At 37.2% G+C, this 12,006-nt stretch overlaps 1 protein-coding gene across 2 annotated transcripts in view; it reads left to right on the forward strand.

Moving 5' to 3' along the window:
* Positions 1-12,006, forward strand: part of PIK3C2G (phosphatidylinositol-4-phosphate 3-kinase catalytic subunit type 2 gamma) — a 370,041-nt gene that overhangs the window by 50,694 nt on the left and 307,341 nt on the right. For both annotated transcript variants that reach the window (XM_024129228.1, XM_007126978.3), the window contains 3 exons: positions 1,265-1,367; positions 5,642-5,712; positions 10,358-10,421. In XM_024129228.1, the coding sequence (XP_023984996.1) occupies positions 1,265-1,367; positions 5,642-5,712; positions 10,358-10,421 (238 nt within the window). The remainder of the gene's footprint in view (positions 1-1,264; positions 1,368-5,641; positions 5,713-10,357; positions 10,422-12,006) is intronic.

The raw sequence follows: 12,006 nt of genomic DNA on the forward strand, positions 1-12,006 counted from the left end.
CACAAACCCGTGTCCCCTGCATCGGCAGGCGGACTCTCAACCACTGCACCACCAGGGAAGCCCCCAAATTTTTAATGAGTGTTTTTTTCTCCTGAAATCTTTCATGTATTTAACCAAAATCCTTAAAGTGCTACATTAACATAATTCATCCTTTTTAATGACTAAGTCACTATAAATATCAAAATTTAAATCTATAAAGGAGATCAGATAATAAAAGCCTTTCATTTAAAAGAAGTGGAATCAGATTGTATTCCAAACACTATGTGGTGAATCAGTAATTCATTCTGCTCATCATTTAATTTGTGATTAGGAAATATTTACAGAGAGAGAGGAAGGAGGAAGGAAGGGAAGGAGGGAGGAAGGGAGGGAGCGGGAAAATATAATTACACCATTAGAAATTTCTGAAATGTGTAAGGATATTTTTTGTTTAACTTGCTTGTCAAAACTTTGATGTAGACATTAATATCCCAACTCTAAAAAGGAAAATATTGAGTTTCAGACAGTTTAATTGGCCTAAGGTCACAAAGCTAGTAAATCTGTCTCTAAAGCCAATGACATTTCTACCACACGGCTCTGCTTCCTTGATACAGTGGTCCCCACACTTTGTGACATCACTTAGACCTCCCAGAAGCATGTTGTCCTCAGCTTTGCGATGGCTGGGTGAAAGTAACTTTGAAAATGTTAAGCATTCTTTATTATGTCTATTCTAAATGTGTCTAGTCATTTTCTAATGTAATGCATTTTCAAATACGTGTAATATCTTGTCATTTAAAACAATATGAGGAAGGATCTCCCTGGTGGTCCAGTGGGTAGGACTCCGAGCTCCCAATGCAGGGGCCCGGGGTTCGATCCCTGGTCGGGAAACTAGATCCCGCACGCATGCCACGACTAAGAGTCCACATGCTGCAACTAAAAAGTCCGCATGCCGCCACTAAAGATCCCACATGCTGCAGTTAAGACCCAGTGCAGCCAAAATACATAAATAATAAATAAATAAATAAAATATTAAAAAAACAATATGAGATATATATCTATATACATATATTATATATATATACATATACATGTTAGATAGATGATAGATAGATAGGTAGATAGATAGATAGTAGATAGATAGGTAGATAGATAAAAATAAAACTAGGGATATAAAACTTTTAACCAGACTAAGTTTCAAAAATAAAAGGAAATGAAGTCAGGGAGGAGAACATATACTTGGGGAAATTATAGGAGGAAGTAACTGTATTTTTTTTTTTTTCTCTTTCAGTGATCAGTATTTGGGAAGCCACAGAATATTTCAGAAAAATAAATCTGTTATTCAACTTAATCTACAGAAAAATAGGGACTCTCCAGGAAAGTTATCTCGAAAGGTAAGACTTTCTTAGCTTTGGTTTCAATTAGCAAATGTATTATTTTAAGGACAATATTCCCATCCTTATGGATTGTTGCCATTTTGTGATTAAAATATGTTTAATGAATACATATTTATTTGAGTATATTTACTTAAACATAATGAAATATTTATCTTTATGTCTGTTAACAATTTGGACTGAAGCAATTACATGAACACACTGCTGCAACCTCAGTATGATAAATCTACTAGTCTCTTGAAAAATCATTTATGAGTAACTTATTAATGTTATCTTATTCATACTATCCATGAATCCACCAGGAAATGAATGGAATAGAAAAAGTGAACGGGAAACCATGGAAGGAGGAAAAATAACACAACTCTTGTTCTATCTGAAGACCATGGTGGTGTCAACACAGTTTAAATCAGGACAGATTAATATTCATAATATATATAATAAAACTACTTAAGAAAGGGATTACTGTGCTTTAATGACAGTTTCATGGTGTTAGATATAAATTTTATTCCCTGTGTGATGTCTTGAGTTACTTCAAACCCAAATTGCACAGTATGCAGTAAACTTTGATATTTTAGCAGTTTTTATCTGTAGAATCTTCCAATTACCTGTTTTAGGCAAAAATCCCATCACCCTGTCATTTACATCAGATAACAGACTTCCAGTGCATGACTTTTTTTTTCTAGTCTGAGGTGCTTCATCATAGAAAGTGTCTGGTGGTGCATTAGGTTGCAATATATCTATGTGGAACATAACATAATGAGGCCAAAAGAGAGTTGTTTAGAAATGTCTTTTGGAACTGGTACCCAGCTCAGCCAGTGTTGACAGCTCCAGGGCCATGCATCTGAACTCTCCAAAAAGAAACATTATAAAGTACAACTAATACCCTCAGTATTAATAAATCTAAGAGTCTTCAAATTGTCCTCAGTGTTGATGAAAAAGTTGAAATTATCATGTTTCATTTCAATGGGGGGTGGGAGAGAAAATGTATAATTCAAACTTCTACTCATTTAGAAGTTGCATATTGCTGAAGAAAAAACAAACTATCTCTGGTAGTAATTCACAAATCACACATATTTCAGTTTCATGTAAATTAAGGTTTATTCTGAAATGCATATAACTCCACTACTTTGATGTAATATGGATCCAGCATATATTTTACATCTGAAACTTTAATATTTCTATCATATTTACTCTTTACAATTCCATGTGTCAAATATTATTAAAAATAAGGACACTGAATCCCAGGGTGCTCATGACTTTCCTCAGGTCACATTCATGGAACTGGTAAGTAGAGGACCTTGGATTTGAGCCCAGTCAGTGAGTCTTCACATACCTTATGCTACCAATTTATATTACAAAAACACTTAGAACTTATGGGCTACACTCAGAAGTCTTAGATGTGGTTTCAGAGTAATTAGTCAAAAATCTACCTTTATATGTTTTTTTGGTGTTGTTTTGTTTTCCACAGCTTTATCCACATACCCCAAAGTCTGGGCCATGATAGGTATTCAATGATAATTAACCACATTAAGTATGTATTAGGTGCCAGGCACTGTTATTAGGGCTTTACATGTATTAATTCATAACATCCCTAAAGAAAAAAAAATAGGATGTTAGACTATATGATATTTTAGTCTTTGACTATTAAAAACTCTAAAACTTTATAAATGTTAGTTAAGACACTTAAAATTTCAAAAATTTACTCATGATATTGAAAATATTGAGGAGCATAGACATTGGTGTATTATGTCAAAATGATGTATATGTTGCAATCTGATGCATCATACTTTTTGTTGTAAACTTTTAATACCCATTGAGTAGATTAGATTATAATTTCAATTGAAAACCTTGTATTTGAAGAAAATTTTAAAAATAATAATAATTGCCTTGTTTTTATAAAATATTCTTTCAGGAATAGACACAGTATGCTGATTAATTTAATATAACTGAGAAAGTTTTTGACCCTTCTTCATGGTCTGAATTGCTATATTTAAAATAAATGACCAATGCTTTTTTTTCTTTTATATATGTATGGTAAGGGAATGGTGAATGGTCTTCTCTCTTATTATTTGAAATAATGTCAAAATTATCTATGATTTTCATAATTTCAGCTGTAAGCTAAACATTTATGAATAATTTTCTTTCTAGTAAAAAACATAAAATTGGCTTCATAATATTCTTTTTATATAATATTAGGAATATAATGATAGCTATCATTCTATTAAACTTATTGACACTGTCAACTTTCAGTAGATATTTCAGAGTATTCTAATTGTAAAAGGCATTGCAAAGCTCAATTCATCTTAGATGGCTTTTCTATTTTAAACTCACTTCTATTACACTGATATATAGTAATTTAATTCATGTTCCATGAGATTATTCATAAAACATGTTGACAGTCTTTAGAAATCATCCTATATTTCAAAATTTTTAAATTCCTGTCTTGACTAGAAGTGATGTGAATGGCTGAGACTTTTAAAAAAATCTTTTTCTTCCTTTCTCTCAAGTTTGATCAAAAGTATTGCCAACATTGTAGACATTAATCGTAAAATTAAGATTTCTTTCTAGTTCAAGAAAACATTCACAAAACATTTACAGCAATAGATTTCTGTATTGAAAAAAAGGAAAAAAATACCTTAATGTTTTTCTTAAGACAAAGGTATGGCCCTCACCTTTGGAGAAAAGTAAATTGCACAATATATTCCATGGACAACTGCTCAAACTTTCCTCCAACCCTTTGAGATCCTTTAGATAAAATTTTTTTCTTGTAAGTCACTGTATGACAATGGACAATTCCCCCTCCCCTAAAAGTATCTCTGGAAGCCAAGTAAAGTGGTTTTTAAATGAATATGATTATGCTATTCAGAAATATGCAAATAAGTCATATTATTTATATGCTGCTTTGGTTTTAACTTCTGAAATAAGGCAAATGCCGAATACTACACTTCAAATCTTACTACCTCTATTCTGGCTCTGGTTTTCACTCTCTATTTTCCCTTTTCTTTCATTGTCCTCTCCATGCCTAAAGTTTTGCTTTCTCTACTGCAGAAAAATTTGTCTTAACCACTATGATACTTTCAGATTTCATCAGCCAGTGACTCTAGAGGTAAATTCCTATTGAGTAAGCCTTATGTTTTCAAGTTCCTTAGCATTTCTACAAAGCATTCTTTTTTCATAGCATGAACTCAAGGTCTTATAACAATAACCTTATTCTTTCCATGTTACTTAGCTTCCTTCTTCTTTCTCACAATACAACCCAATATAAAAATTAATTTACCTTTGACCTTAAGCCATGTAAAGGTTTTCCTTCTGATGTTTTCTGTCAGAAATTCTAATAGGCAGTTTAAAAAATACATTGTGTGGGTACTGACATACAGGATTACATGCACCGCAGGCATGGAGGGACTCATTCAGCTGTCAAACTTAACATCACTGTGTGGTGAAAAAGTGCAATTATGATGGAGTATATTTGCATTTTCTGCAGACTTGCATAGGGTTTTCATGGATGCCCATTCCAGAAGAGCTAATCAAGGAGTTATGATGTGAGAGTGTGTGTGAGCGAGAGAGAGAGAGAGAGAGAGAGAGAGAGAGAGAGAGAGAGAGAGAGAGAGAGAGTGTGTGTGTGTGTGTGTGTGCGTGTGTGTGTGTGTGTGTGTGTGCGCGCGCATACATGTGGACAAGAGGACTCATAATTTGAGTAGTTCCTGCTCATCTTGGGAGAAAAATACAGTGCCATCTGATAACTCCTGGAATTTACACCTACCAGTAGTTGTCTTTCATTAGCATAATTGAATGTTCATGAGATGGAAGGTTCTCTTACGCTGACGTTTTGGTGGCAAGGTATGGAAAATCTGAAAAAAGGAGGAGTCCATTCTGCGTCTGCCGGCCAATCTGGCAAGCTGTCAAGTCTTATACTGCCACGGATTCGTGGCCTAAATGTAAAGAAAATGTGCACGTATGTGGGAGAACTGGTGTCTGAAAAACTGCTTTCCTGCTGGGAGAAATTAATGTTTGACCTTGGTGATGGCAGGATGTGTTTCAACTACCCTTGGGGTTTACCCTCAACCAAAGCTCAGCTTTCTGTTTTACTTTTGAAAAGAATGCTTATATAGTTGAGGAGAGTCTTATAAGGTCTTTAAAGCAAAGTATTAAAATGATAAATGAGAGTTATCAAAAGAGGTGAATACAATGACAGCAGGAAGTTATGGACCTATTTTTATCTGGTATTCGTTCCTATTCGCTCTATAAATATTAATATATTCTGCTGTCTACAGCATGAAGATGACCACAGTCAGTTTCATCTGAACCAACTTCTAGAATTTATGCATATTTGGAAAGTATCCAGGTAAGACATTTTATTCCTGTTCCAAGACGACTTTCTGACTGAGTTCTCAAGTGCCAAATCACAATATTTTTCAGTCGATTGTAATAACTGTCCTTTCACTAGTACTATGGAAGCTATTGTACTTTTAATAGGTATCTCCCTTTGGCAAATTGTGTTAATAATTATCTATTCTTCACAGCTATTCAGATACATCTGAAGAGCTGCTAACACCTTCCAGAACAATCTAACATTCATTTAAAAATATCTCTGCTACCGGTTATTACATTTTCAAGGATTTTTTTCCTCATTCATTTTTAAAATTTGATTGTGCATGTGTCACTAAGCTCTTTGTTAACTGAATTCCCATAGTTTGAAAGTCACCATCTCCTGCTTTAAATTCCTTTCTGGAACATCCTGAAAATAATTGGTACATTATAAACAGAGGAGTGTGACTTCAAACTGGAAAACTCAAGTGACAGCAAATGAACATATCCTAATTGAGTCTGATATCTCAACATATGCATGTATTATTTGAAAGAACAGACCTATCAGGAAGCTAACCTGGGAGAAGATATCAGTGCTACAGGGTGACTTTATCTGGAATTAAAGTTTTTCTGAGCTGAATGAGCAAAAAATGGAGTGTGGGAGGTATGTCATAAATCTCTAAAGCACAGCCTGATATAAGAATGAGTTTAAATTGTTTTTAGTGACTATTAATAATAGCTATCACTTCCTGGAGTTCTAATACATCTTGTATACATCGTCTCATCTAATTCTCCCCACAACCCCATAACAATACATATTATCTTACTTCAGAATCAAGGAAACTGAAGTTCTGGAAGGGTAAATAACTTGCCTGGGGTCGGCCGTTCAGTTTGTTAGTAGTAGGATTCAAATCAGGGCTGTCTGCAATTTGCAAAGGCCACATTCTTTCATTAAACTATCATATCTTTCCATTTTTTTTTTTCCTTTTTTGTGTCTTTCTCCCCCCCCCCCCCCCCCCCCACTCTGGCCTCAACCACGGAGTTCTAATACATCTTGTATACATCGTCTCATCTAATTCTCCCCACAACCCCATAACAATACATATTATCTTACTTCAGAATCAAGGAAACTGAAGTTCTGGAAGGGTAAATAACTTGCCTGGGGTCGGCCGTTCAGTTTGTTAGTAGTAGGATTCAAATCAGGGCTGTCTGCAATTTGCAAAGGCCACATTCTTTCATTAAACTATCATATCTTTCCATTTTTTTTTTTCCTTTTTTGTGTCTTTCTCCCCCCCCCGCCCCCCCAGTATTCAGCCTCATACCATAAAATCATAGAATGGGTAAAACTTAGGAGGACTTTTGATATAATTTAATCCAAATTTTTTACTGTATTGCTAATTACATGCATCAGATGCCCCCATCAAAATGACATATTAGACAAAGGCTGTATTCCAAAATAAATTTATAAAACAACTACCACAACAACAAACGCAGAGAGAGGCATCAAACCTGACAAATTCTTTAAAAATTGGGGAATCCCTGGGAATCTGAGACCTGTTCTGAACTGTTCTGTGGAGGGCCGTGACTTGTAGGTGGCTGCTACCTGGGGCACAGAGAGACAAAAGGAGGCTGTGAATCACATAGGATTTATTAGCTCACTTTTCTTTTTTTACTGTATTTTTTTAATTGAAGTATAGTTGACAGACATTTCTTCATTCCTTTTCTTCTTTCTGTTGTTCCTCCAATTGGGTAATTTCAAGAAATCTGTCTTTGAGTTTACTGAGTCTTCTGCTTGGTCTAGTTTATCAAATTCTTCGGCTCAGTCATTGTATTCTTTAGCGCAAAGATTTCTGTTTGGTTCTTTCTTATATTTTCTACCTTTGCTGAATTTCTCATTCTCTTCTTGTATTGTTATGCTAAGTGTATTAAATTCTTTTTCTGTGTTCTCTTGTGGTCCTCTGAGCATCTTTAGGACAATCATTTTGAATTTTTTGTCAGACAATTCTTGTATCTCCATTTCTTTGGGGTCAGTTGCTGGAAGTTTACTGTATTCTCTTGGTGGTGTCATATTTCCCTGATTCATTGTGATCTTGTAGCCTTGCAAAGCTGTCTGTATATAGGAAGAAACAGTCCCCTCTTCCAGACTTTATGGGCTGGCTTCAGTACGGAAAGACCTTCACCTACAGGCGAGGGCCAACTGGAACGTGCTGTGACCCTGGGCCTAGTGGTACCAGGCACCAAGCGCAGGGTTGTGAGACAACGCCAGGTCGGGGGTGGCGGGGGGCGGGGGCACGATGTCTCCTCAGCTCAGGTCACTGGGGTCCACAGCATCGACAACCGTGTAGTCCTTGGTAAGCACTGTGGGGGGGGGATCTGCAGTAGCTGCAAGGGCTGTTGTGATCCTCAGTGTTGCCTCCGGGTCCAGCAGCTAGGAACCAGGGCAGGCAGCAGTTGCTGCTGGAGCTGGTGGTGTACATACTCACAGCTCTGGGGGGGGGGGCCAGCTGCAGGCGCCTGTGGCGTGGCAGGGGCTGGCTGCAGACACTCATATAGTTGGGGCGTGGGGGGCAGGGCCAGTCTCAAGGGTTAGGACTAACTGTGGGTGCACTGGCAGCTGCAGGGATCCTGGCTGTTGGTGTGCATTTCTGTGGCTGCAGTCTCTCTCCATGGGCACGTGCATGGCAGTGAAAGCCAGTGACGAGAGTCAGGACAAGGGTGTGCAGGTGCACAGCTTGGGGGCTAGCTGCAGATGAGCCCAGTGGTGCAGACCAGTGACAGGAGAAAGGGCCAAATCTGCCCCAGACACAGCTGTGGGGATCTTGGCTGTCTGTGTGCACTCTCATAGGTGCCAGATCTCACCACAGATGTGTATGTGGCAGTGGACGCCAGTGACAGAGGTCAGGCTAGTGGCATGCAGGTGCACAGCTGGAGGGGCTGTTGGAAGGGGTCAGTCATGGGGAACAGACTTGCACCTTGCACTTGAGCAGCCACTGAGGCCTGGGCTAGCTGCAAGTGTGGATCTCAGGGTCTGGCAGGGGTGGTGCAGTGGAGGAAAACAAAACCAATGAAATCTACAGGGGGTCTGTGGTAGCTGTGCTGGCTGTTGGTTTCTTCAGTAGTGAAAGTTGCTGAGGCTTTCTGCAGAGCAGGTGGCTGGGAACCATGGTAACTCCCACTGCATGGCTGATGCTGGTAGCCACTGCCCTTCTTCCTTTTTCTAGCCACCTTTATGCATCTCAGCTTTGCTGGTCTCTGGGTGAGATGAAAGCAATGCAGGTCCTTCATGCAGTGTCCCACAAGGCTGGGGAAGCTGCTCGCTCACCCCACTCCTCTTTTCCAAGAGAGGGGAACTCGTTCTAGCAGGGGATTTCCCTCTTGGCACTGAGCAGTGCTGGCCTGGAGGATGGGATGATGCAGGCAAAATGAAGCTATTCTCTCTTCCCTCTTTATGGAATTATTCTCAGGGGTTTTTTTTTTTCCCACTGTGCTGTTGAAGTTTCTTGGGTGGTTTCCTGAGCGCTCCCCAGAGCTGTTTTTGTCCGTGGATAGCTATCCGTTGAGCTTTGTGAGGAGAGAGAGGCTGGTATCTCTTATTGCGCCAACTTGGTGACCCCCAGGACTTTGCTTTCTGAAATACAATGCTACTCTGCCTGCCTTCCTCAGACCACTTTATGATGTGATGAGACCAAGCACTAGAGGGCACGAGCTCTGATTTCAATGTCCCCCCTCTTCTCTGACTTGACTTCCTCTTAGAAGTTGGGCAAATCACATACCTTCATTGGTTCCTAGTTTTCTATAAAATAGATATAATACCTAATAGAAAGGTGCTGAAGCAGGTGAATTCTTGAGGGTTTTTTCTTTTTAAATTTTAGGATCAGGTTTTATATAAAAATCCTCCAAATCTGCCAAAATCTTTCACAGTTCCTTTCCTACACCTCCATGGACTTTTACATATTCTATGCATTTTGTCTAACTAAAGTGGTAACTTAATAAAGACTGAGAAGGCAGCTACTGTGAAATATATTGGTGTGTTTTTAACACTGTGTTTTAGGTTGTATGACTGATTATTCAATTCAATTCAGGAGTTTTCAGGACAAACAGGAAGGGAAAGTTAATAACATTTGGGAAAATAATTTTAAACAGTGAAACCAAAAGAATCTCTGCTCAACTCACGTCTATTCCACCTAAGTATAGATAAAGCTGAAGCATTAAGAAAAGCTTAGAGAAAAAAGCAAAAATACCAGAAAACACAGAGGTTTGGTGTCAAAGACAACACCATCTATGATAAGTATATGTCATTAATTCTAAAAGCAATTCTCTGAAAAGTTTTGCATATTTATATTTCTCAATTTATTTGTCATTATCTGCTTATGAATCCCTTTGCAACTTACATTTTAAATTAAGAGTAGTTTGATATAATGAACAGTCTTTCAGAGGTTTGGTTAAGTTGTCATGGATTTCTCTGGAGTTCTAAAGTTTTCAAATACGTTTGTAGTCTATCAAGTTATACCAAGTTTATAAGGCATCCATCTGAAATGACATTTAAAAGTATGTCAACAGTAATCCTTTTTAAACCATGTTTGCTATAGAAACATGGACAAAGCAGAACTTGTGATAAATGTGCTAAAGTTAATATAAGTTTTCTTACCCAACTTTAAACAAAGTTCTTTTTTTCTTTCCAGACAATGTCTCTCAACAGTAATCAAAAAATATGACTCCCACCTGAAATACGTATTGAAAACCCAGGTATTAACTTTTGTTACTTCTTTAATTAATTCAATAAGATTTTATTAATTTTCTACTCTTTTTTCTAAAGCTTTGCAAGTTTCTGAAGATACAAAGATGAATAAAGCAGGGGGTCTACACTTGAGTGACTTTCATTCTATCATGGAAAAACAGACAAGTAAACAGATGTGTGTAATAAAGTGTCATAGGTACTATGAAAGACCTATGTGTATATGGGACACACAAAAGAAGGTTATCAATTTTACTTATTTGATCTGTGTGTTGAAAAATAACTAAGCCAGCCAGAGAAAGAGCGTGGTAAGGAAAGTGGGAAGTAGGGATAACTTTAAGCATACAACAACAACATGAACAGAGCAGGTAGCAAACAGCCTGGTGTGATTAGGAAACTGTATGTACTTTGGAATGGCTACAATTAGGGTTCAAGGTGAGAGCCTGGAAAAAGACCAGAAGAAACGGACAAGCAGGAACCAAGTTACGCAGGGTCATAAGGACATTTTATGGACAATTTAATAATTTTCTAATTTATCAGCTGATGACATAGAGCCATTATGCAGGGCAGTAGAATGACAAATGGGTGACTATAGGACATTTCATTAACCCAAAGAAATGAGGAGGGCATGGACAAAAGCTCTATTATAGGGAAGGACAGGAGGAGACAGATTCATAACAGGTGAAATTCTGTAATTTACATGATTTGGTGAAAAACTGTGAGCAATGAAAGAACACAGTGTTTAGAATACCTCCAGATTCCTGGCTGCTGTCTGACTGCATGGAGACGTCAATTAACTAAAACAGTGAAGATAGGAGAAGCTAGCTTGGCAGGGAACATAATGGATTCAGTGCAAGGCTACTGAGACTTGGCCACCTATTGGGCATCCAAGTTGTAGTCACCATTAAGCAGATCATTTCTTATAGCTTGTTCTTCCAGGGAAGAATCAGTCTTCCACAGATAAAACACTGTATGATTACAGAAAATGAGGTAAGAAAACATATTGAAAACAAGACTCCTTTTTCCATTAAAAAAAATGACTCTTGATATATATAAAAGGATACAGATCTTAAGTAACTACTCCTAATATTAAAAAACAGTAAAGGATTCTGAAAATAATAAATTATATTTCTTGATGTAGATACCAAACTCATATGTGAATTCCACATAAATATGTAAAGATATGGTGATGACAAATACACAGCTCATATTCCTTCCCAAATTGTAATCGTCTCACTCTGATTCCATTTTTCTTTCTTGAGCCTGGCCTGAATCTGGAAGTTTAAAATGTGGAATGTGAAAAGAATTCACAATTAAATTAAGTCTCATAAAAGTGTCATATTACTACTTCTTTGTCATAGTCATTCTTTCTAGCATAGAATTTGAAATTTACCAGGTACCCAGGGCACATTAAGACTTCATTCCTAGATCATTTACGTCTCTTGACTAGACACAGATATACTTTTGAGGTTATCATAACTTACTTATGGATGAATTTTAATTATCTAAATGTCTCAGTACTGTTCATGTATCATAGATATCTTTTTACAAACACATAAACACATGCACAAATTGTTGAGAATCTGTAACAGTTCT

Source organism: Physeter macrocephalus, chromosome 6, assembly GCF_002837175.3.
Source record: "Physeter macrocephalus isolate SW-GA chromosome 6, ASM283717v5, whole genome shotgun sequence".
Lineage (NCBI taxonomy): Eukaryota > Metazoa > Chordata > Mammalia > Artiodactyla > Physeteridae > Physeter > Physeter macrocephalus.